At 42.3% G+C, this 24,674-nt stretch overlaps 1 protein-coding gene across 1 annotated transcript in view; it reads right to left on the bottom strand.

Moving 5' to 3' along the window:
• Positions 1-969: 969 nt before the first annotated feature.
• CYB5R1 (cytochrome b5 reductase 1) overlaps positions 970-24,674 on the bottom strand; it is a 45,171-nt gene continuing 21,466 nt past the window's right edge. Inside the window, exons 5-9 of the mRNA XM_075264400.1 lie at positions 19,044-19,173; positions 16,515-16,598; positions 15,391-15,476; positions 1,849-1,948; positions 970-1,142 (exon numbers count right to left, since the gene is read on the bottom strand). Of these exons, the coding sequence (XP_075120501.1) occupies positions 970-1,142; positions 1,849-1,948; positions 15,391-15,476; positions 16,515-16,598; positions 19,044-19,173 (573 nt within the window). The remainder of the gene's footprint in view (positions 1,143-1,848; positions 1,949-15,390; positions 15,477-16,514; positions 16,599-19,043; positions 19,174-24,674) is intronic.

Below are 24,674 nucleotides of genomic sequence, written 5' to 3'. Positions count from 1 at the left end.
GACTAAGGGAAAACAGATTAACATCTTAATCTATGCTTTTGCAGCATCTTCCTTTTTTCATGGAAATTAAGGTTCACCATAAAACTTTTCATAATTTTGTTATTGTTTTTTTCCTTCATGTGTTAAGACACACAGATCTATTCACAGGCTACTGGGTAAGAGGTGTCCTAGGTTTTGGTGCAAGAAACTGTATAATTTCATCATTAGGTTTACAATAAAAAAATAAAGTTAGCTAAAATGAAGAAACAAGTAAGGTGCCCCATGTTGTCTCAATGAAAAAATAGCTACCAAAAAGTCATTACTCAAAAAAATTTAAAAAAACTTGAAATATTGATTGGGGTACAGTACAATGTCAGTAAGAGATTTGGATTAAAACTTTACAAATATGTGATTTGGCTCAAACATGAGGTTTCTTATGCCCAGCAATAAGCCAAAGCATAAAAGGACGAAGCTCTTGAAAGGATGTTGCTCAAGCGTTCAGCAAAAGATGCTATAGGCTGCAAAGAGACCTGAGCAAAAGACCAAAGAACATCTAGGATTACCCTTGAAGGGAAGTAACAGGCAGAATGTGAAGAAGTCTATGGAAAATCTAGTCTTATTCACAAAGTACAGAACGTAAGAAAAACAATATGGTTTGAAAGACATAAGTTGATCAACACAAAATGACTTTTTAGATTTACATTTTATTTCTCTTTGATGTAATAAACAATTTTGTCTTACAAAATGTTTTTCTGTTGTCCTATTCTACTTGATATTAGTTACAGATAAGGATCTATTTTGTATAACAGTTTTGCTATAATAACAGTTTGCACTATAATTGAAAATACATACATTTTAATATCACAGTAAAATGAAAAAAAGAATATAGAAAGGTTTATTAAGATAACGTAATTATGTTGATAGTAAGGTTTTCACAACCTTTTCCTCCTTTTGCAGAGAATTGTTACACTATACAATTTAAAAAAAAAATTAAAAAACATAAAACATTTTTCGATGATATCCCAATTTGTTTAGACTTGGCCTGCAAGACAGTTTTATCATGGCAGGGGGACCACATAGTAATATGAAGACATCATCAGCTGGTGGAGGGAGATGCTCTTGGATCATCTTTGCATCAATTAAACCAATGCTGTAGTCCCAGTCTTATCACCAGCATAGAAACAGAAGGAAAGAAGGAATGTTATTAAGTAAGCAATAGCAGGTTGTGTAAAAGCATGTTTAGGGTGTGTTTTGCGAATTTATAGTCACAAGTGTTTGCTTTAACACCAATCTACAAACCGACCTATCAATCTATATTGAAGAGATAAAGTTAATACAATCAATCACAGATGCTAAAAGAAAAAATACACAACAGAGCTGCACTTGTGTAGAACCTTAAGATATATAATCTTACATTGCCTCCTTCCCACCTTTACAATTGGATAAGTACCTTTTCCTGTTGTGTACCACAACAGTTTTAAATGCTTTTAGGATGATTAGGAACAGGAAAATGGAAATATAGCTAGATCAGTTTCAAGATAGACCCCAAAAGCGCTGATAAATCCATTTGGCCATTCATAGATTTTTGACAGAATCTTTAAAGCTCCCTTTGACATAGATGTAAATATAGCCTTAACCATATTAAAGAACTACAAGCACAGCTAGTGCAAAGGGAAAATTGGAGGACTGGCATATCCAATTTCTCCTTATATTTTTTAAAACTATATTGATGCTGGATGTTTCTAAAGGAAGGCTTAGGTAATGTGTCTTCAACCTATATTAAATGTGGTGCAAGTCATATATGGGGGCTTTTCAGCGTACATTAGTCAAACATCATGGCTTAGTAAATCCACCCCCCCATATCTTTACCTTCTGGAGCACTATCCACAGTGAACCACAGCTTAAAACGTTCTGAATACTCATCTTTTAACTTCTCAAGGTCCTTACGGAGGAGTATATCATCTTCTGTCTGAAAGGGGACACTTGTTAAATTTTCTCAATTCAGACACTATGAATCTGCCATTCTTTTGTATTTCAACTTTTTACTTAACAGTAATAATATCTCAAAACACTGAAATTAAGGCTTGGAAATCAAGCATGAATATACATGTAAAAGTACAAGCATATCTACAGTCGGAATCAAAGGTATTGTTATTGATATTCTACTCTTTTCAATTAATAAATCTCAATTTTGCTACTTTGTACGTGAAATTTTACAGCACACAGTTTGCTACACTTTATATTGAATGGGTATTGACAAACGTACAATGTGGAGCTTAAAGTAAGTGTCCATAATAATCTTTACCAGAAATATAGAAAGAACCAAATGGCACACTTTCACCTATAGTATGTTTTCCATGACTTTGTTTACAATAAACGAGCACAAAGACAAATTAGGCTTAATCTGTTTTAGTGAAAGTTTTCAACAATGTATCAACAGTAGAAAAGGAAAAGAAAACAGGAAAAATGTTGGCACATTAACAGCATATTTAGGCTTCTAGTCACAGACTGAGAACAAATCACACTGAAACTGAATGAGACCAGTTTTGTCCCGCATTGACATGCATATAGCACATGGGTATGCTAAATATAACTTCGTAATAAATGAGAATTAATCATCTGTTAGTTTATGAGTGCAGATGGAAATAACAAACCAAGACACTCCTGCTTACATCATAACTGCACTCCTACTTTGTTGTAATGATATGAGTTTTGAAGACACTGTTTCTATTCCCTGCTTTGTACACCCCACTTTTCTCACCTGATCCTTTCCCTGTCTTTGATTCTATCTAAATGTTATTCCATTACTTCAGCTCTTGACTCTGTGGCCCCCTTCACACGCACTAGAGCCCGACCGATCAACAGGCAACCCTAGCACATGCTCCTGACTAAAAAACTGAGATGTACTTAATGGGTTGCAGAACACCTCTGGAAGAAAAGCCACCTCCAGGAGGACTTCACCAGGTATACAGAGGCAGTTCTCAACTTCAAGAATGCACTCTCTGCTACGATAAAGGTCACCACACTCATATCTTTCCTATCCTTTCAACTCCATTCTTCTTCCTCCTTTGCCTCCTCCGACTTCACTTATCTCAACTGAAGACTTCGCCTTTTATTTCAAAAACAAAATTGACACCATTGGAGACTGTCTCAACCTCCACCCTCAACAACCACTCTACCCATCTGAATTTGCTTTTGCCTCTGCCTTTGACCATTTTTGACCTTTGACCAGTTGATGATTCCCCCTTGTTAGAAACTCTCATCTCTTGGTGTTACAGACTTACCAACCACACATTCAGCATCTCCACTTACATACCACCTTGTTTCCATGCTGTCTTTCTATTAGTGTCCCCAAAAGCACTGTCCGAGGACCCCTCCTGTTCTCCATCTACACCCTCAACCTTGAACTCATAGAATCTCATAGTTTTCAATACTATTGCTATGCCGACGACACTCAAATATATCTCTCTGGACCAGGCATTACCACTCTATACTCCAGAGTTCCAGAGTGTCTAGCAGCTGTAGCCTCCTTTCTCTCCTCCCGCTTTCTCTAATTGAACATGGATAAAACTGAGTTCATCATTTTTGCCCCACCTTGCACAGCTCCAATCCTGACTCATCTAGCATAGTTAACAGGACCATATTTTTGCCAGTCCCATGGGCCCACTGCCTTGGGATGACTTTTGACTCTGACCTATCTTTCAAGCCATCTTAATCCTCAAACCACCTGCCGCCTCCAAATAAAGAACATCCATCAAATCATTCCTCAGCCCTGAAACTACAAAAATGCTAGACCACACCCTCATAATCTCCCACTTAGACTACTGTAACACCCTTCTCTACTGCCTATCAGCAAATATTCTTGCCCCCTCCAGTCCACCTTAAACTGTGCCGCTCGCTTAAAACACCTCTTCCCCCATTCCTCATTAGCTGCTCTCCTCTGTTAATCCCTTCACTGGGTACCAGTCACCCAGTGAAAAGAGTTCAAAATGTTAATGTAATGTCCCGGTACTGCTAGTCTCATTCCCTTTAATAATCCGTGCAGACCGAGATGGTATGGACATTTTCATATAAGGTAAAGCGTTTCCTCCCCCGTCATTCCTTCATTTCTATTTTTCCAGAGCATGCGCCATCTTGTGGATGTTTTTGTGAACTACACCTGCCTATACTTTGCCATTGTAATTTGAGTTGTCAGTGTGAGTCCATTATAATCAGGTGACCTTCAGGACCAATCAAGCTCCCTTGATTTGGCCTGGAGGAGGAGTCGAGTTACAGCCCCCCCCCTCAAGGGGGGTGGGGGACTTTCTGGACTTTTATGGAGCACGGATAATGGCTTCCCACTATCAGGGTACACCAAGCAGGGATGTCTTCTCTGTCCTCAAGGCCCTTCTCAGAGAGTGTTTTCCTCTGAAGCTCTAATCTTACAAGCGCTGAAGTTGATGGACTCGTTGTATCCGCACATCTGGGACGTCTACAAGTATCTCGCTATCCAAGTAAGTCTTTGGGACAAATCTATATTTAAGAAGCCCATAGCTAGTCTAGCAGAAATCGAGAATCTCCCGCTGCTAAGAAAAATTGTATTTGCTATTCTACATACGTGTACCCAGTTGTTGAGGTCTAACCCCCTGGATACAGGCCATCTTTACAAATATATACAAGTTTACTACTCAAGCAACTATTAATTAAATTATCCAAAAAATTCCTGCTCCATCACCTGCTTAATTGGACACTGCCTACAAAGATTGCTGTATTGTATGTGAAGAATTCCCCCATATGTACATTTGTATTACTTTGTCCTGCTAGTAAAAAGAAAAGCAACGATTACCCCCGAAGCCTGGTTGTCTGTTGTCATTGTCAGATATCACGTGGGGGCGGGTAATCGGGGACATCAAAAAGGAGATTTTGTGCACATTTGGGACCCAGGGACTCCCCTGAAAGCCGACCACATCAGATATTACCCGTGATACCAGCCCTGGCCTTCCTGAGTGTTGCATTAACACTGACATACAAAGAAATTCATAACCTGTCCCCCTCCATATATCTCTAATTTCCCACTACATGCCCACACATAATCTCCAATCCTCCCAAGACCTCCTACTTCGCTCTCATCTGCTCTTCACACAACCGTCTCCAAGACTATGCATCCCCTATACTCTGGAGCCCACTACCACGACACAAGACTGTCCCTCTCAATAACAAACTTCAAAAAGACCCTGAAGACTCACCTATTCAGGATGGCCTACAACCTACTGTCACCACACCACCAAACTCAACAGTTTCTACACTCACCTACTGTCTCTATCCCTCTTCTCCCAAGATTGTAAGCCCTTGCAGGCAGGGCACTCAATCACACGGTACCAGTTGGTCACTGTTTGTATGGTATTGTTTGTATTGTACTTGTTTTATATGTTTTGTGTACTGTATATAAATCCTCAAATGTACAGCACCATGTATTTAATGGTGTTCTATAAGTAAATAATAATAATAATAATAATAATAGGGAATGCAAACCAGCTAAGGGCGGGTTCACACCTGCGTCCCGGTCTCCGCTTCACGGTCTCCTGTCAACAGAAGACGGAAACCCGGAAGACAGTGTCCGCCCATGAGCGCTTGTGAGCGTTTTGTGGTCTCCGCGGCAAAACCGTTTTTTTTAACTGAACACAAAGTCCTGCATGTCCGCAGAGACCATAAGACGCTCACGGGCGGACACTTTGCAAACCCATTCAAATGAATGGGTTTGAAAAGTGACTGCTGGTTTCCATCTCCTGTCTAGTTTCTCGGGCAGAAGACGGAAACCTGAAAGCGGAGACGGGGCACAGATGTGAACCCGCCCTAACAAGGTGTCATTTTAGAACCCCTAATGGATGAGGTAACTAAGCATACAAGAGAGAGCAGGAAGTGCAATTAGAAAAGAGAGGACGGCAGTGAGAAAGGAGGAAAAGAAGGAAAAAGGCAAGAAGAGAAATAAAATAAATAAAAGAATGGTTGTGTGGGGATATGTGAGGTGAATGTATATTTGGGTGAGCTGTATGAAAGGCCTCAAGTAAAGGAAGGGGTACCCCCCAAGAAAGTGTAGACTCGAATGGCCTCCCATGCCCTCTAACAGAAAACTGTCAGACCTGCTGGAAAAGCTAGAATGTGGAACAAAGAGCACCCTTGGACAAAACTCTATCCAAGTGCTTAAAGGGGTATTCCCAACTCGCTTGTTCACCACCTTGCAGTTTGTATACTCTGTTCACTTCCTGGTTTTCTCAGTAAATTGGTGGGCGGAGTTTGAGTTTCACTTGCTATATCCCAGACAAAGCCAGCTCTGCTAATCCTCTTCATAGCAGTCCATGTTTGCAGTCAGTAATGAGGGATGGTTGTAAATAAATTAGCACAGTATCACTGGAAGATGCACAATATAAAGCTGATGTAGCAGAGCTGGATTTGTTAGGTGATGAGAATCCCAAACTTACATGCTACATGACCACAAATCAGCTTGCAATAAACTTAGTTTTAGGTATGTGTTACATACAGAGGTAACAGACTCCCTTATCAGTAAAAATCAATTAGCAGACTGATAACTGGAAGAGCCGGAGATAAACAGCTCAGAAATACAAGCACGGAGCACTCATCTCCCCTCCCTTCCCTGAGAGCAGGGAGCTTTGTCATTTGTCCTGGGCAGAGAGATAAAGAGCTCAGAAATGCAAGCACGGAGCACTCAGCTCCCCCTCCCCTCCTGAGAGCACTGAGCTACGTCACTTGTCCTGTGCGGGGAGATAAGACTTTCCTCAGGTCCATGGTTATGGAAACAAAGTGTAAACAATAAAGTGAAGAATCTCAGATAGCAGCCAAGCAAAGCAGTTTTGCTTAAGCAATGTATTTAGGAAAAGTCTTAAATCTACATAAGCTAGCAGTATAGATAGGATCCTTGAAATGGGACAACCCATTTAAGCAGAAGAAAATATGGGATGTTTTGTTAAGTCTATCAAAAGGGGCTGTCTACTACAATTACTAGTCTAATACAATTTCACACACAGAAGTTAGCCCCATCTAACAGGGGTGAACCTACTTTTTTCGCCGCCCGAGGCGGACGACAGAAAGCGTAGTGGAGCGAAGGGGGTGGGGTGGCGTTATCAGGCAGAGAGCAGGCAGGGAGAGGACCTGCTCTCTGCCTGAGCATGAGGGGAGGCCGCTGGAGCAGTGATGTGTCCACAGGGCCTCCCCAATCCACCGCTCGGTGACGGTGACGGTGACGCTAAGCCAGTCCAGGAAGCTTGTCCTGGACTGGCTTAGGTAAGCAAAAATGCCACCCTCCCTGGGGTCCTGGCATAGCGCCGCCTGAAGCGGTTGCTTCAGGTCGCCTCATGGAAGTTGCGGCGCTGCCATCTAAGTACTTGAAATGAGTCAAGGTCCTATAATGCATCCTGCTTCTACCAACCCCCAAATGAACTGCCTGAGCGCATGGATCAAAAGAATACTACAGGTGATTGAATCAGAATAGTTCGGGATAAATATAGAAATGTAGAGACCATGCCCATAGGGTATTAATCCTGCTGAACCAGGAGATTGACTTCTGCCTATATCTTCCCCAAATCTGTGTGCATGCTCCATCAGGGGCTGGTAATGTACACAGTACAATTTGGTCAAGTTGGAAGGGACTTCAGCCCAGAGGTATTTACTAGATTGTGTTCACCACTTGAACAAAAAACTATGGACTAGGTATTAATCGCTTTCAAAATGTGTGAAAGGGAAATCCAGGACTGGGAGAGGGACTGTGCATGAAGAAGTTGTTACTGTAAAGAGATGTCTTGTATTGGTGTGGGCTCAAACAAAGACTCCACACACTGGGGCCACGGCCAAGGTCTTCAATGACACCTTACATATAAAAGTGGGGACAGTGGTCAACCCTGACTGGTACAATTTTGTATGGGAAAAGACTCCTAACATAATCTTCCCTTGGGCCAAGATCGATTTGTTCCAGAAATGCACATAGGAAGCTCCACTGTACATAGTCGAATAATTCTTGGGGTCAGCGAGCAGAAGGACTAGTTCATGTCACCACCCAATAATTTAGGTGCTGCTATTACATTGATTAATTCTTTGTATAACTTTAGCAGGAGGGAATCAACAGAAATTAACTTAATAAAGGATATGTTTGCTATGGGTTATGGCAGTTGACAAGAAATCATTGAATTGATTCACTTGACAACTACTAGGAAACATTGGGTGAATTAATGTCACCAATACTATTGGTGAATAAAGTTAAAGATTCACAAGATTCAAAAGTCAAAAGCATTTTTATTAAACGTGTTACCTTTTTAGTGATTTTTTTTTATCGGGCAATGTGTTTTTGATCATTTGGTCTTAATTTAACTGTATCTGTTCAATGAGTAACAGAAGCTGTAGACCAGTGCTGCTCCAGGCGTGATACCTTTACCCGCTCTCTGGAGTTATGTCTAGCTATTCCCAGGGGTACGTGCCACGGTGAGAGCCCACTGCCCCTAATGGTAGTTTGTTGGGTTTGCCACCCACAAACTGCTATTATACTCTTTTTTTTTTCAGGCCCTCAGAGTATGATAAGCAGATGCCCATGAGAGTTAAATAAACATAGCAAACAGTGTTACTCACCTCCCCTGGACTCCAACGCTGCTCTCTGTGCTCTTCCAACATTGGTTGGTAAGTAACACTGTTAGTTTTGTTTATTGAACTTCCTGGGCTTACAATAACTATACTAGGGTCTGAAGAGATCTCAGAGTATAATTGTATTTCATGGGTGATTAACCAACAAAATTTTGGGTTAGATGAACCCCAGAAAAAGCACATTTGGCTGAATCTGAAAATTGTTAGCAAAACCCTATGTTTGTGTGATACTCAAGACATTATACTGGGTGGAGAACCACAATGGGACATTTTACTGTATTGGGGCTAATATGGGACAATATACTGTATGAAGGGGGCAACAGTGGGACAATATGCTGTATGGAACACCCATTATCGGCCCTATGCATGGAGGGACCTCCATGGGACCTTATACTGTATGTTGGCCACTATGGGAAATTACACTGTGTGGAGGTACACTATGGAAAATTATTCTATGAGGAGGGATCTCTATAGGACATTATACTATTTGGGAACTACTATGAGACCTTATACTGCATGGAGGGCTGCTATGGGATATTATACTACGTGGAGGGCCACTATGAAACATTATACTATGTGAAGGGATGCTGTGGGACATTGTTCTGTTACAGGGATCCTTGGCATGAATGGGGGTAGGCACACTTTAACAGTCCAAGACCCACAGTAATCAGCCTTGGTTGTGCACAGACGAGGAAAAGAGTAGCAATGTTGTAAACGTTTGACTTTCAGCCTCCATATCTCACCATTCAATACAGCTTTGAATGTAAGTGAGACTACCATCATTTTAAGGTCAATTATCTTGTCAATCTCATAAATTTCACTTGCAACTATTTAGCATATGATTAGTTATACAGATTGTTGTCATGTAATTGCATTGTTACTCTTTTGAACCTGATGGTTAATAAAATATTTCTCTTCTCGTATACTACAAATTACATGTTCTTACATACCCTAATAGCTCAGTGTGTTAGTGGGTTGATTCCTAAGCGAAAGGTCATTGGTTCAAATCAAGGATTAGCAATGAAGATTTCCCAAGAAAAGAGAAACAGCATCATCCAGCTCATTGATAGCAGTCTCTTGGACAAGAAAATTAATTAGCAAAGAAATGGTTTAATGACAATGAAGTAGAAGTGCTGGATGGACCCCACAATCCCCAGAGCTCAACCCAATCGAACACTTGAAGCTAGAATGGAAGAATTCGTGCCCAAGTGAGTTCAGTATGCGACAACATTGGGAATGTGTAGAAGAGACCTGGCATCAAATTTTGGTTGAGGCATGCTTGAATCTGATTGAGAGAATGCTCAGAAGGGTCCAGACAGTGTTGAAACCAAAGGTAGATTTACAAAATAATAAAAATTTACATTTTGATTTATAGGAACAAAACAGTAACAATTCAGTTACATGACAAGAATCTGCATAACTAATCATATGATTAATAATTGTTAATCAAATGTATGTATGAGATAGCCAAGATGATTGTCTATAAAATGATGGTAGTCTCCAGTTTGAAGCTGTAGTGGATGTGAGATATGGAGCCGGAAAGTCAAAAGTTCAACCCTTTTGCTCATCAGTGTAAGTAATAAATGTAGCTTGCCACTCGCTCCTTAAACATCATTGACCATGGGGATGTTACATGTGGAGGCAGTTTGGGGGCCATAACAGAATGGTTAATGAAGGCTCCAAATCAATACTTATTTTTATTAAAGGGGTTGTTCAGCTTCCAAAAATTATCTGCAAATACATCCCCAGCAGTGCTAAGTACTCACTGTTCTCTTGTGCACCATTTGCTTGGCTTTATTTTACTTGCTGCTCTACATGTAGTGAATCTATTGACAAACTACATTTCCCATGACTCATCTGCCAGATCACACTTTCTATGTAACCCTTCCTTCTCCACTCTTCCTTGCAATGAAATCACAGGTAATAAGTTACTCCCACATCCAAGGTTATGTGATGCTGTAATGTCTCATTTGCTGCCTGAACTGAACTGCTCACAGGGAGGGGCAGTGAGCAAAGAAATATCACTCGGAGGTCATTGACCTGTAAATAAATCAGAAAAACAGCACTAAATTTAACCCGTTCCCGCCGTGGGCATTTTTTAGTTTTCCGTTTTTCACTTCCCCCTTTCCAAAGCCCATAACTTTTTTATTTTTCCGCTCTCAGAGCCATATAAGGTCTTCATGTTTGCGGCACAAATTGTACTTCATGATAGTACTATTAAGGGTGGGTTCACATCTGCGCCCCGGTCTCCTCTTTCAGGTTTCTGTCTTCTGTCAATAGGAGACTGAAACCCGGCAGACTGTGTCGGCCCGTGAGCGCCTGTGAGTGTTTTGTGGTCTCCGCGGCGAAACAGTTTTTTTTCTTCTTAACTGGACACAAAATCCTGTATGTCCGACTTTCTGTCCGGTTAAAAAAAAACGGTTTCGCCGCGGAGACCACAAAACGCTCACAGGTGCTCATGGGCGGACACGGTGAATGGGTTTGAAAAGTCACTGCTGGTTTCCATCTCCTGTCCAGTTTCTCGGGCAGAATACGGAAACCTGAAAGTGGAGACCAGGGTGCAGATGTGAACCTGCACTAATTATTCTGTACAATGTACTGGGAAGCTGGAAAGAAAATTCAGAATGGGGTGGATTTGAAGAAAAAGTGCATTTGTGCGACTTTCCTATGGGCTTCGTTTTTTTATGGCGTTCACTGTGCAGCCAAAATGACATGTCATCTGTATTATATGTTTCAGTATGATTCCGAAGATACCAATACTAATACTTCTTTTTTTTTTTTGCGTTTAGAAAGTACCATATATACTCGAGTATAAGCCGACCTGAATATAAGCCGAGGCTCCTAATTTTACCACAAAAAAACGGGAAAACTTATTGACTCGCGTATAAGCCTGGGGGGGGGGGTGGTTATGCAGCAGCTACTGGAAAATTTCAAAAATTAAAATGGTCAGAGTTTTTGGGTGCAGTAGATGCTGGGTGCTGGGAAAGGGGAGGGGGTGTTTTGGTTGTCTGTCTCCTCCTTCCCTGAACTTGAGGACTGAGTTTTTTTTTCCCCCACTTGGAATTCAGCCTGGCTGAATGTAGGGTATCTGCAGTGCTCCTATTAACTCCTTCCCGACGGAACAGGAGCACTCCAGATACCCTATATTCAGTAGACTGGGCATTGTCAGACAAAGGGATACCTAATTTGTATAATGAGTTTCACAGTCATTTTTTACTTTTATATGTATTCTAGGGAAAGGAGTGATTTAGAACTTTTATTTACTTTATTTTTTATGATATTTTTTTAAAAGCTTCTATACATTACTATTGTGGCTGGTCCCCCCTCCCAAAAATTTTTTTTTTTTTTTTTTTCTTGACTCGAGTATAAGCCGAGGGGGGCTTTTTCAGCACAAAAACTGTGCTGAAAAATCCGGCTTATATTCGAATATATGCAGTATATTGTAAAATTTTACAGCTTTTTATTATACAAACAATAGCATTTTTCTCTCAAAATTTGTCTGAAAGTAGACAACCCCTTTAGGATTTCTTCTAAATTTCGTAGAGCAGCATTTTGCATATAATTCTGCAAACATACCAATGGATAAGCTACAGTATATCATGCAAATCTTTGTTATATTCAGGATGTCAACAATGGTTCTGATGAACAGGTAGTGCACAGTCAAGGAAATACAACACTGGTACTCCAAATGACCGTTGAACACACAACTCATTGTTAGAATAGATGGACCATTGTTTGAGGACAAGTTTGAGTGCAATTGCTGCCTAAGAGAAACAGAAAGGTAAGATTCCATTGATAAAAGAAAGCAAGCATTGGGTCACTGATCGGTTGAAATACAATGTCTGATCAAATAAAGCCAGATTTCTGTTGCACCTTAGTGATGGAAGGGTTAGAATCAATGAACCCTTCATGTCCAGTGTTAACTGTTCGGGATTGTATAGGTGAAGGAATGATTTTTGGTTGAATATTTTGTTTTGGGACATCCCTAATCCCCTAAAAACCAGTGTTGGACAGGATTGCCTAGGGCCCACCCAGGGCCGGCGTCAGCGCACGGCATAGTCGGGCAAGTGCCGGGGCCCACAGAGCCTCTGGGGGCCCCCCGGCACTTGCCTGTCACAATTTCAGCTCATCGGCGTCCGTCCGCCGATGAGCTGAAATACATACGCGATGCAGGAGCTGTGAGATCAGCTCCTGCTTTAAAGCTCCGGCCCCGGCTTGCGTGTGTAGGCGTGATGACGTCATCGCATCACGCCTACACACGCAAGCCGGGCCGGAGCTAAGCAGGAGCTGATCTCACAGCTCCTGCATCGCGCGTATGTGACTGGAGAGAGGAGCGTCGGGGGAACGAGGGAAGGTGAGTGATAGAAGGTGAGTGATGTAAGTGTTTGTTTAGTATTACATATTAAGGTGAAACATAATGAAGGGGGCCCATGAAACTGGGGGGCAAATGAAGGGGAGGGGGGGGGAACGGCATGACACTGGAGAAGATGAAGGGGGTGGGGAGAGAACGGCATGAAACTGGGGACAGAGATGGAGGGGGCCCAAAGAAACTGGGGGGCAAATGAAGGGGAGGGGGGAACAGCATGACACTGGGGCAGATGGAGGGGGGGAGAACAGCATGACACTGGGGCAGATGGAGGGGGGGAGAACAGCATGGAACTGGGGACAGAGATGGAGGGGGCCCAATGAAACTGAGGGGGCAAATGAAGGGGGGGGGAACGGCATGAAACTGGGGACAGAGATGGAGGGGGTCCAATGAAACTGAAGGGGAGGGGGGGGAACGGCATGACACTGGGGCAGAGACGGGGGACATTAAACTGTGGGCAGATGAAGGGGGAGAACGTGATGAAACTGGGGACAGAGATGGAGGGGGGACATGAAACTGGGGGCAGAGGAAGGGTGTATATGAAACTGGGGGAGAGATGGAGGGGGGCATATAATTTATGGCTGACTGTAGGAGGATTATACTGTGTGGGAGCACATAATAAATGAATGAGAATGGGTGGAATCAACATAAAAGTGGGTGGAGCTAAATTTGCCGCGGCGCGCAGAGCGCGCCGCACATTTTGCCCCTCTTTCTACTCTTTAAAAGATTGGGAGGTATGGCGTTGGTGACGCCACACTCCTGCATGACGTCACTCGCTTCATCTGCAACGCACAGTGTCTCGACTCCCCCACCTCCTTTACAAGGGGGCCCACTGAGGCTCTGTCGCCCAAGGGCCCATAAAAACCTGGAGCCGGCCCTGGGCCCACCAGTGCAATTCATTCTGTGGGTTCACTATTTTGTGACACTAGTGTGAAAATTCCTAAAATGTATCAATCATAAATTCATTTTTCAGTGATAGCCTGCTGCTGAGTCTTTACCTCTCATTGTTTCTATTCTAACACCCTGTCTGACTCTTTCCTTGGACTAGAGCCCTTTGAGAATCAGGGATATTTCCCCACATAGCAGCAGGCCTCAGACATCAGCAATACGTTGCAAGGAAGGATACTTTTTACCCCTAGATATCATCTCAGCCACTCAGCTGGGCACATTTATCAATCCAAGTCTGAAACTTTTTGGTCTACATTTTCGCCAAAATTCATAGTGCACAGCATTTACGAAATATTTATTAACAGTGTGTATCAAAAAGAAATTAAAAACACGACAGAATAGATACATTTGAAAAATGTGCGCCAGAATGGTGAGGTTCAGAAGTGTTTCATTTTACGACACGTTTGTGAACAGAAAAGAATGAATATGGTGCAGCTTTTCTCTGCAAAGTAGACCAAGTTTAGGATAGTGTAAAGAATGTATGACAATTTACTTTGTGCGCCAAAAATTTCTGTTGTGCACCACATATTTGTCTCCTCAGTAAGAGACAGATGATTTGTGTCTGCTTATGTTATGCCAAGAATTGTAGGGTCTTTGATGTGTACAACAAATATTTGTTCCTTATAGCCTGCGAGTTAAGATTTTTGTCTACAGATTTCGTCTACATTTTGTGTCAAATATTTGTCTCCATTTTTGCGCTCATGGTGAGCCAGAATTTTGGAGCTAGAACCACTCCTTATTTATGAAGGTCTGTATGACAGATTCATAAATATGTCTAAGGCTGGGGCCCCACAGGTCGTAAACGCTATGGGAAAAATTGCAGCATTTTACAGTCAGGGCAAAGAAGATGGGATTCTAGCGACACACCACGATTTCCCAAACTGGCGCGGTTTTGGAAATTGCAGCATGTCAATTATATATTATGGGAACGCCAGCAGTTTCCCCATAGGTATAATTAACCTCTGCAAACTTTCTGTCTAAAGCGATGCAGGAAGAACCGCGATACGTTGCCGCAGTGGTTTTTCCTGCAGCGCTTTCTTGCTGCGAACGTCCCGTGGGGTTATATATATATATATATATATACTGTAATTTTTTTAAAATTAATCTACATCCAATGCAATGGTAGTGTGCCTTGCTTCAAGACTGCTTACACTAAGAATTACTCAACATTGTTATTTTCCAGAGCAAAATTGCATCTTTTGTAATTTTTTTTTTTTTAAAGCAAAATGTGGTAAGAATCAGAAAACAAATAGTTTTTGCTCATTTTCCTATGATATGTTTTAAGGTAGTTTGCTCAATGAGTAATATTTGAATCCTCTAATGTCTGGTATGTGAGTCGTGTGTATATCAACATCATATATTACCCCTAAGCACCCTCTACCATAAACTGCTTTAACAGAGATACACAGAAGGCATCCTTATTCTGTTTTTGCACTACATACTACAATTAAAAGAATGACTTTGTCACTTACCTTATTAGCATACAGTAAAAAGCATTTGGTTTCATCTTCTGGGTCATTTAGTATAGCTTGGATTATTTGAAGCATTGGGGTAAGACCTGAAAGAAAATATAAAAATCATTTAGATGCTAGTGTTTACTTAATTTAATTAATTGTATACTTATTGGGCACCTGCCCCACCCTGCCCTTGTAAAACAGGTGCCACATCAACTTTCCCTGTAGCCGCCCTGCTAACTTATCTTTAACCCCGGGATCCATCCATTCCTTCCTTTTTAATTTTCAAGGAGAAGTCAGCAGCTCTTACCTAACAGCAATCTCTTTATTTAGTCCATTTGAACAGCTCACAGCTGTTGGTAAATAGTTGCTGACAGCTCTTTGGGGAGTGGTTGAAAGGACCGGTTGAAAGGACCTGCTGAAAGGACCTACAGTGCTGTTCCTGACTCCCTTGCACCCCCTTCTTTACATAGTATAGGGACAGTGATTGAAAGGAAGATATCAATGTTGGTTAGCTGTGGCCCTATGTTTCAGGTAAAGGAATCTATCTATTTATCTGTCTATCTATATCTCTGTGTTTATCCATCTACCTAGATTCAAATCTGACTGAATACTTTATTAGAGCATAAGTCATTTAGTTGGCACCCCTACTTAAAACCTCCCATTAATTACAGCCCTAAAATGGTTTCCATAAATATGAGCATTTGCACATTGAATCTTTATTTACCTCTGTGATCCCTGCTAGTCTCTGTTTGCTTGTTGTAGCAATCATATGTGGTACCTCATTCACAGCACAGCAATTGCATGGCATTTTTACAGACCCAAGAAACTGTCACAAAAAAGTATGTAAGGAGGCCTAGGGGTAGGTTCACACAATGCAATTTGTAGAAGTTGAAAAACTCAGCTTCAGGAATTTTTCCACTTGACCAAATCCTCATCAGAATCTTCCATGGATTAAAGTAGAATTTAGTAATGCCTACTTTAGGGTCCATTCATACGGAGGAAAATGGTGAGGAATTGGGTGTGGAATTTCAGCGCTGAAAAAAAAGCCTCCCATTGACTTCAATGGGTTCCTTTTTCTGCTAGCATTTTCCTGAGTGTGAATGGATTCATAGACAGGATTAGTAAATCTGGTTACATACCTGTTCCACCTGCTATCATTCCCACCTGACGGGCAAACTTTTTCTCAGCTGAGCATCTCTTGTTTGGTTGAATAGCAAAGTACCCTCATAAAACAAAGAACACCACATTTTCATATGTTAATGTTGAATGGAAATGTTTGTGTGTTTCTATTTTTTCTCTTAGGGTCGGTTCACATTAGCATTTGGCTTCCATCTGGAGACCCCCGAAGGAATACCAACGCAACTGCAAGCGCTGTGCAGTTAAGCACACGGACCCCATAGACTATAATGGAGTAGAATCGTGAGCCAAGACAGATTTGTTGCCTAAACTGCTAGTAATACTAATGGCTGATCAAAAGACATTTGATTACGTGGCAGTCATGTGATCAGTAGCATGCAGGGGCATAACTTGTAGAGTAGTAATCCTAAATGTGAAGGGAGCAGAGCTAAGTGTATAGGGGAAAGGGAGTTTAGCAAAGTTGAGTGTGTGGAAGGAAATTCTGATGTAGCAGATCTTAAGGTGTAGAGGAAACATATGTGTAACAGAGCTGCGTGTGGGAAATGTGTAAGTATCAGAACTATTTGGAGGGGAATGTAGATATAGTAGGGCTGAGTGTGTGGTGGAAATGTAGAGGTAGCAATGCTGAATGTAGGGGGCATGAAGGCTGCTGAATGTGTGGAGGGAGTAGCTGTATACACAGCAGAAACATGAAAGAAGCAAAATTGTGGGTGCAGGAGGAGCATGGTGATAGCACAGCTGTGTGTGTAGGAAGGAAAACATGAAGCAGCAGCATTGTGTGTCTTTGAAGGGGGAAATCATGGAGGCAGCACAGCTTGGTGTGCGTTTGGAGAAAATCGAGACAGCAGAGCTTTGTGCAGGGTCGAACTGGCCCACCGGGGAATCCCTCGGTGGGCCCTGAGCCCTGACTGTTGGTACTCATTTTGTTAATACAGATACATTGGTTAGGGGCCCGATCAGGATTGTCAGGGGCCCCAATCGGGCACCTAACCAATGCATTTGCATTGACATAATGAGGGCTAATAGTGTCAGGTCCTGGATCGGTAACCTCGGGGGCCCCAGGCTACTGTTAATGGTAACATTTCTAGGAGCCACGCTGCTCATTTGCCATACAGGATGTAGCAGTGGGTTTAGGTAGTGCAGTAGTGCACATCGTATGGCGGGTGAGCAGCATGGCTCCCGACATGGTATTACCTTAAGCTGCCGTGTCTCGGTACCGCTGATCTCCAGGGTTCTGGCAGTGGGCCTCTAGAAATAATTCCACTGGTGGGCCCTAGACACCCCAGTCCGACACTGTGTGTGTGTAGGGAACATAGAGGTAGCATAGCTTTGTGTGAGGGAGAATGTAAAAGTATAGAGCTGTGTGTGTATAACAGGCATGTGAGAAAGGAAGACAAGGTAGGACAGAGGCAGTTTGCAGCTGAAAAGCATAATACAAGCAGAATAAAGGTGACTTTTCTTTTGAACAGAAAAGATTTTACAAAAGTGAAAGTTCACAGCTGAAAGAATGATATTGGTATTCCTACTTAAACAAGAAGGAACGGAGGAATATTAGAAAAAAAATACATATCAAAACATAACCTTTAATAGTACTATGTAATAAAAACAGTGTGCGAACTACAAAAAGAGACAAAAAAAATAGTGTAGACAGCACTCAAGTGGTTTTGTATCAGATTTATCACAGATTCTCCTCTCCCTACACTTCTTGTCCTCTCTCATAATGATAAAATAACAGGGATAATGATGTTCCCACAATGCAAACTATACAGCAGCATCCAGCTGGTAAAATTGATGAACAGCGGCACAGAAACTTGATGGCACTGACCTGGTGCCACACCAACAGGTTCAATTGCCCAACAAAGCACACTGGAACAACATAAAGGGAACAGAACTACACCTTATCTAAACTGTATCAATGACCCTACGCAGTGCCGTAACAAGGAACGGCGGGGCCCCGTGGCAAACTTTTGACATGGGCCCGCCCCCTGACCGACGCCCGCCGAAGATCCCCCCCCCCCACATTCCTGCGCTCTCTATTATTCCACATAGTGGCCCCTGTACACCGTATTATAACCCATAGTGGCCCCTGCACACCATATTATAACCTGTAATAGTGTTTGTGGGGCCCGTGGCATCACTTACCGATCCCGGCCCGTAAATAAGGCCCGTAACGGCCTATTAAGAAAAAAAACGAAAAAAAAAAAAACGCAGGGGTAGCGGCTGTCGCCGGGCCCCTAATGTCCGGGACCTGTGGCAGCTGCTACCCCGGTAGTTACGCCGCTGCATACTGTTTTTATTACATAGTACTATTAAAGGTTATGTTCTATTTGAATTTTTTTTTCTACTACTACTCAGTTACTCCTAAGTACAGTAGTGGAGAGGTCCCAAACAAAAGTCTCGAGTGATAGGGGGGTCCTGCTTTCAGAAAATTTGGGAAGTGTTGCAAGTGTTTTGAATGTGGCAAAGTATGAGTCTCAAAATGACTGTTCTGTGTAATTTCTCTTTTAAATGCAAGTACAGATGTACAATACCTTGTCCTTGATATAGAAAAAGTCCTTTTGGTCCTTGGAATTCAATTGCTTCACCTATGGAAAGATTGTCTAGGTACTGGGACATCTTGCCTCCTTCTGGAAAGTCTGGATTTTGATCTTTAAAGTAGACCTTTAGTAAAACAAGGCTATAATAAGAAATATGTTTTCTTCAGTATTCTTTATTTGTGCGTATTTTTCTTTTATTTCCTTTTCCTTTCTATACACATACCATGATCATTACATATGTTGGGTAATAGAACATTTTGCATAATTGTTGGGAATTGTCAGCACTATCCTATTAATATTATAAACTCACATCACTATCTCTGCAATCTCACACACTTTGGACCATAGCAAGCCACAAAATTCATATTAGCCTCTACAGCAGAGGTCAGCAACCCCTGGCACACATGCCAAGAGTGGCACTCCTGCCATATTTCACTGGCATGCCAGCAGCACAGGACCTGCAAGAGTTAAATGAAGTCCGAGTCTCTTCAGTGCCCTGCTAGAGCTGAGGCATAAGGACACTCCCCTTTGAGAGGGGTGCAGGAAACCCAGGGGGTGGAGCTTAATCGCTCAAGTCTCTGCCTGCCTGCTATAGTGATAGCTCCTGCCACCTGCACCCTGCAAACGTTCCCCGAGGAGAACAGGAAGCTGCTAGCAAACTGAAAGTAAGAAACACACAGCTCCCTTCCTTTAGTTCCTATTCTCATTAATGTCAGGCATTTGGGGTTATTAGTTTAGTGTTAGTAACTCCATGTGCCTCACATTAATAGGAATAAACCCCATCATGTCCCTCATATTAACCCCTGTGTGCCCCATATAAAGGTTACTAATATGTGAGACATATGGAGAGACTAATAAAAGACCTCAATAATGAAGATACTTAATTATTACCTCCAAGTCTCTCACATATCAGTAACTAGAGATGAGCGAGTACTGTTCGGATCAGCCGATCCGAACAGCACGCTCCATAGAAATGAATGGATGCACCTGGTACTTCCGCTTGGACGTAGCCGGCGCGCTTAACCCCCCCGCGTGCCGGCTACGTCTGTTCATTGCTATGCGAGCGTGCTGTTCTGATTGACTGATCCGAACAGTACTCGCTCATCTCTATCAGTAACTCTTAAACAGGGGTTAATGTGAGGGACATTATGGGGTTAATTGCTATTAATAAGAGGCACATGGAGTTACTAAACTGTCATGCACAGGGCCGGACTTTATGTGGCTTGCTCGAGAGTATCCTGTGCCCAAAACTTACATGTACTGGCGGAAAATAACAAATCATACAATGTCGTATATCGAAGTATATTAACCTGAAATAGCTCTGTCCCAAAGACACTATGTACAGTTTATACCAACACCGTATAGCAGCTGAAATACAAATTAACTTCAACATAAAAGTCTCACGTATTCTCAGAATTACAGCAAAAACAAGATACAAAGTTACATTTTATATCCCATACCTTATACACACTACTAAAACCTTACCCGCGCCTGTATATACCCACTTCTACAATCACCGCAGATTAAGTCGCGGGTACCAGCTAGTTGATTTATAAAAGCAAGAACTGGCGGAAATGACTTTCACTATTAAAAGGGGTTCAAACCCCCCCCCCCCGTTAAGGTTTTTATGAGCTTTGCACTATTACACAGTGTGATGGACTGTGCTAATCTGAAAAAAAAAATGTCTTATTATTTTGCACTATTCTAAAGAAAACAACTTTGTTATTTAAGGGTTTTTTCTGCTCTGCTCACTCATTTCTTGATTAGAGATGAGCAAACGCCATTCGATTGAATAGGTATTTGATCGAATATCATGGCGTTCGATGTATTCATTCACAATCGAATACAAGGCCGCATACACAGTAAAAATTCGTATCCCACCTTCCCTGGCGCGTTTTTTGCACCAATAACTGTGCAGGGCAGGTGGGACAGGAACTACGACAACGGAGGCAGTGATAAAAATTGAAAAAACCCATTGGCTGCCGAAAACATGCGACCTCCCATTCATAAGAATGCCCCCGCCATATTCGTGTCATTTCAGTTTTGGAGTGATAGGGAGAGCTTGTTCTGAGGGCGATAAAGTGCTTTCATAGCTTTGGTTAGGCAGGAAATAAAAGCTCTTTTCAGAGCTTAATAAATCATGCAGCGTAGCAGCAGGGGACGTGGGCAAGGACGTGAACGTGGATATTCCGCTGGGTATCCAGTCCACAGTCCAGGTACTGGAGAGGGGCTGCCAGCATTTCCTCTTGTCAGTAGCAGCAGGGGATGTGGGCAAGGACGAGGATATCCAGCTGGTGTCTAGTCCACAGTCCAGGTACTGGAGAGGGGCTGCCAGCAGTGTCCTTCATCACTATGAGCAGAGGACGTGGGCTAGGATGTGGATACCCAGCTGTATATCCACTCCACAGTCCAGGTACTGGAGAGGGGCTGCCAGCAGCAGCAGTGGACATGGGTGAGGATGTGGATACCCAGCTGTATATTCACTCCACAGTCCAGGTACTGGAGAGGGGCTGCCAGCAGCAGCAGGGGACATGGGTGAGGATGTGGATACCCAGCTGTATATCCACTCCACAGTCCAGGTACTGGAGAGTGGCTGCCAGCAGCAGCAGGGGACATGGGTGAGGATGTGGATACCCAGCTGTATATCCACTCCACAGTCCAGGTACTGGAGAGGGGCTGCCAGCAGTGTCCCTCATCAGTAGCAGCAGGGGACATGGGCAAGGACGTGGACGTGGATATCCAGGTGGGTGTCTAGTCCACAGTCCAGGTACTGGAGAGGGGCTGCCAGCAATGTCCTTCATCACTATGAGCAGGGGACGTGGGCTAGGATGTGGATACCCAGCTTTATATCCACTCAACAGTCCAGGTACTGGAGAGGGGCTGCCAGCAGCAGCAGGGGACATGGGTGAGGACGTGGATATCCAGCTGGGAATCCACTCCATAGTCCAGTCCAGACCAGGTACTGGAGAGAAGCTGCCAGCACCCAATTTACTCTTCCTCCTCCTCCTACAACCCCAGCCCCTACTTCTGAATGTGAATTTTATATATATATATGTATATATATATATATATATATATATATATATATATATATATATATAGGCCTGAAAATTAATGTTTTAGGGCTCACCCCAAGGGCCTGAAAATTAATGTTTTAGGGGTCACTCCAAAGGGCCAAAAAATGATACACTGCTGCTGCATGGCTCTAGTCACCAAAAGGGCATAAAACACTGCTGCTGCAAGGCTGTACTCACTCTAAGGGCCCAAAACACTGCTTTTTAAAGTATCTACTCACTCCTAGGGCCAAAAGCACTGTATTTTAAAGGCTCTACTCACTCCAAGGGACAAAAACACTGTATTTTAAAGGCTCTACTCACGCCAAGGGCCAAAAGCACTTTTTTAAAGCCTCTACTCACTCCAAGGGCCCAAAACACTGTATTTTAAAGGCAAAAACAAATTTCTCCGGCAACTCTCCAATGATAAAATATAACTTTTAATCAGAAAACATCATAAAATGACAAAAAATTTGATGTCGATACCAAAATAAAGAAAAGAAATGTAAACCCCCTAAAAAACGCAGACGCGTTGCAGAACCATCGTTCCTTCCTCAGTGCATGCTCTGAATAGAATGACCTGGGTTAATATAGGTTTCTCACCCATCTCAATTTCCGGTGTTAGGGAACCACCCTAGTCATCTTTGCAAATTATTCGTCACCTGGACCTGATGCTCCACTAGTTATAACATGTGCATATATACCTAAATATATCTATTTTACTCCTGAACCCTAATTTATTATAAGGATACAAAAGAAGACCTTCTGGCAGAATAATTGGATGACGCATCTGAGGAGTCTGAAGAGGCCTCCGAGCGGCTATCCTGGAAGACTGAGGAGTCCAAATCTGTGTCCGTAGAATTAAAGGACACGTTTCTTCTTTGTTTCGGCCGTGCACCCGTGTTGTTACGATTTTTTAGGATGGATCTAGACTGATGTCGGTTTTCTTGTTTGCCAAAATTGTAAATATCACCAGTGGCATAATCTTAGGAATCTCTGATGAACTTTCTTCTTTTTATAGACATAATGTTTTCTTCTAATAAATTAAGTCTGTCCATAATTTTTTTGTCTAATTCCTCTAGATGTTTGGGTAGAGTGGAGTAATTAATTTTAGTAGTTAGAACATTCAATTCTTCTTTAATAGTCACCAGTTTTTTCTCCTCATATGGAGTAATAAGTTGCATCAATTGGTGTGAACAGTGGGATAAGATCTCATTCCACTTAGTCAAAAACTCATTATCATAGACTGTAGTGGGGACCTTTTTTATCCTTAATCCTCTTGGGATCATATGTTTGTTAATGTATTTTTCAAGAGTAACATGGTCCCAAAAAACTCAGCTCCTGAGATAACAATTTCTCCTTTTTATATAATAAATCTTTCACGGAGATCTCCGTTTCACTGTTAATTAGAACCTCTTCTCCAAAAATTGATGCTATTTTACTGGAGCGTGAATTGTCCATGGTTGTCATTTTATATACAGTGGGGCAAAAAAGTATTTAGTCAGTCACCAATAGTGCAAGTTCCACCACTTAAAAAGATGAGAGGCGTCTGTAATTTACATCATAGGTAGACCTCAACTATGAGAGACAAAATGAGAAAACAAATCCAGAAAATCACATTGTCTGATTTTGTAAGAATTTTTTTTCAAATTATGGTGGAAAATAAGTATTTGGTCACCTACAAACAATCAAGATTTCTGGCTCTCACAGACCTGTAACTTCTTCTTTAAGAGTCTCCTCTTTCCTCCCCTCATTACCTGTAGTAATGGCACCTGTTTAAACTTGTTATCAGTATAAAAAGACACCTGTGCACACCCTCAAACAGTCAGACTCCAAACTCCACTATGGTGAAGACCAAAGAGCAGTCAAAGGACACCAGAAACAAAATTGTAGCCCTGCACCAGGCTGGGAAGACTGAATCTGCAATAGGCATCCAGCTTGGATTGAAGAAATCAACTGTGGGAGCAATAATTAGAAAATTGAAGACATACAAGACCACTGATAATCTCCCTCGATCTGGGGCTCCACGCAAAATCTCACCCCGTGGGGTCAAAATGATCACAAGAACGATGAGCAAAAATCCCAGAACCACGCGGGGGGACCTAGTGAATGAACTGCAGAGAGTTGGGACCAATGTAACAAAGCCTACCATCAGTAACACACTATGCCGCCAGGGACTCAGATCCTGCAGTGCCAGACGTGTCCCACTGCTTAAGCCAGTACATGTCCGGGCCCGTCTGAAGTTTGCTAGAGAGCATTTGGATGATCCAGAAGAGTATTGGGAGAATGTCCTATGGTTTGATGAAACCAAACTGGAACTGTTTGGTAGAAACACAACTTTTCGTGTTTGGAGGAAAAAGAATACTGAGTTGCATCCATCAAACACCATACCTACTGTAAAGCATGGGGGTGGAAACATCATGCTTTGGGGTTGTTTCTCTGCAAAGGGGCCAGGACGACTGATCCGGGTACATGAAAGAATGAATGGGGCCATGTATCGTGAGATTTTGAGTGCAAACCTCCTTCCATCAGCAAGGGCATTGAAGATGAAATGTGGCTGGGTCTTTCAACA

Source organism: Leptodactylus fuscus, chromosome 2 (genome assembly GCF_031893055.1).
Source record: "Leptodactylus fuscus isolate aLepFus1 chromosome 2, aLepFus1.hap2, whole genome shotgun sequence".
Taxonomy (NCBI): Eukaryota; Metazoa; Chordata; class Amphibia; order Anura; family Leptodactylidae; genus Leptodactylus; species Leptodactylus fuscus.
The sequence above is the reverse complement of the archived record's forward strand: the minus strand, read 5'-3'. Positions and strand labels throughout refer to the sequence as shown.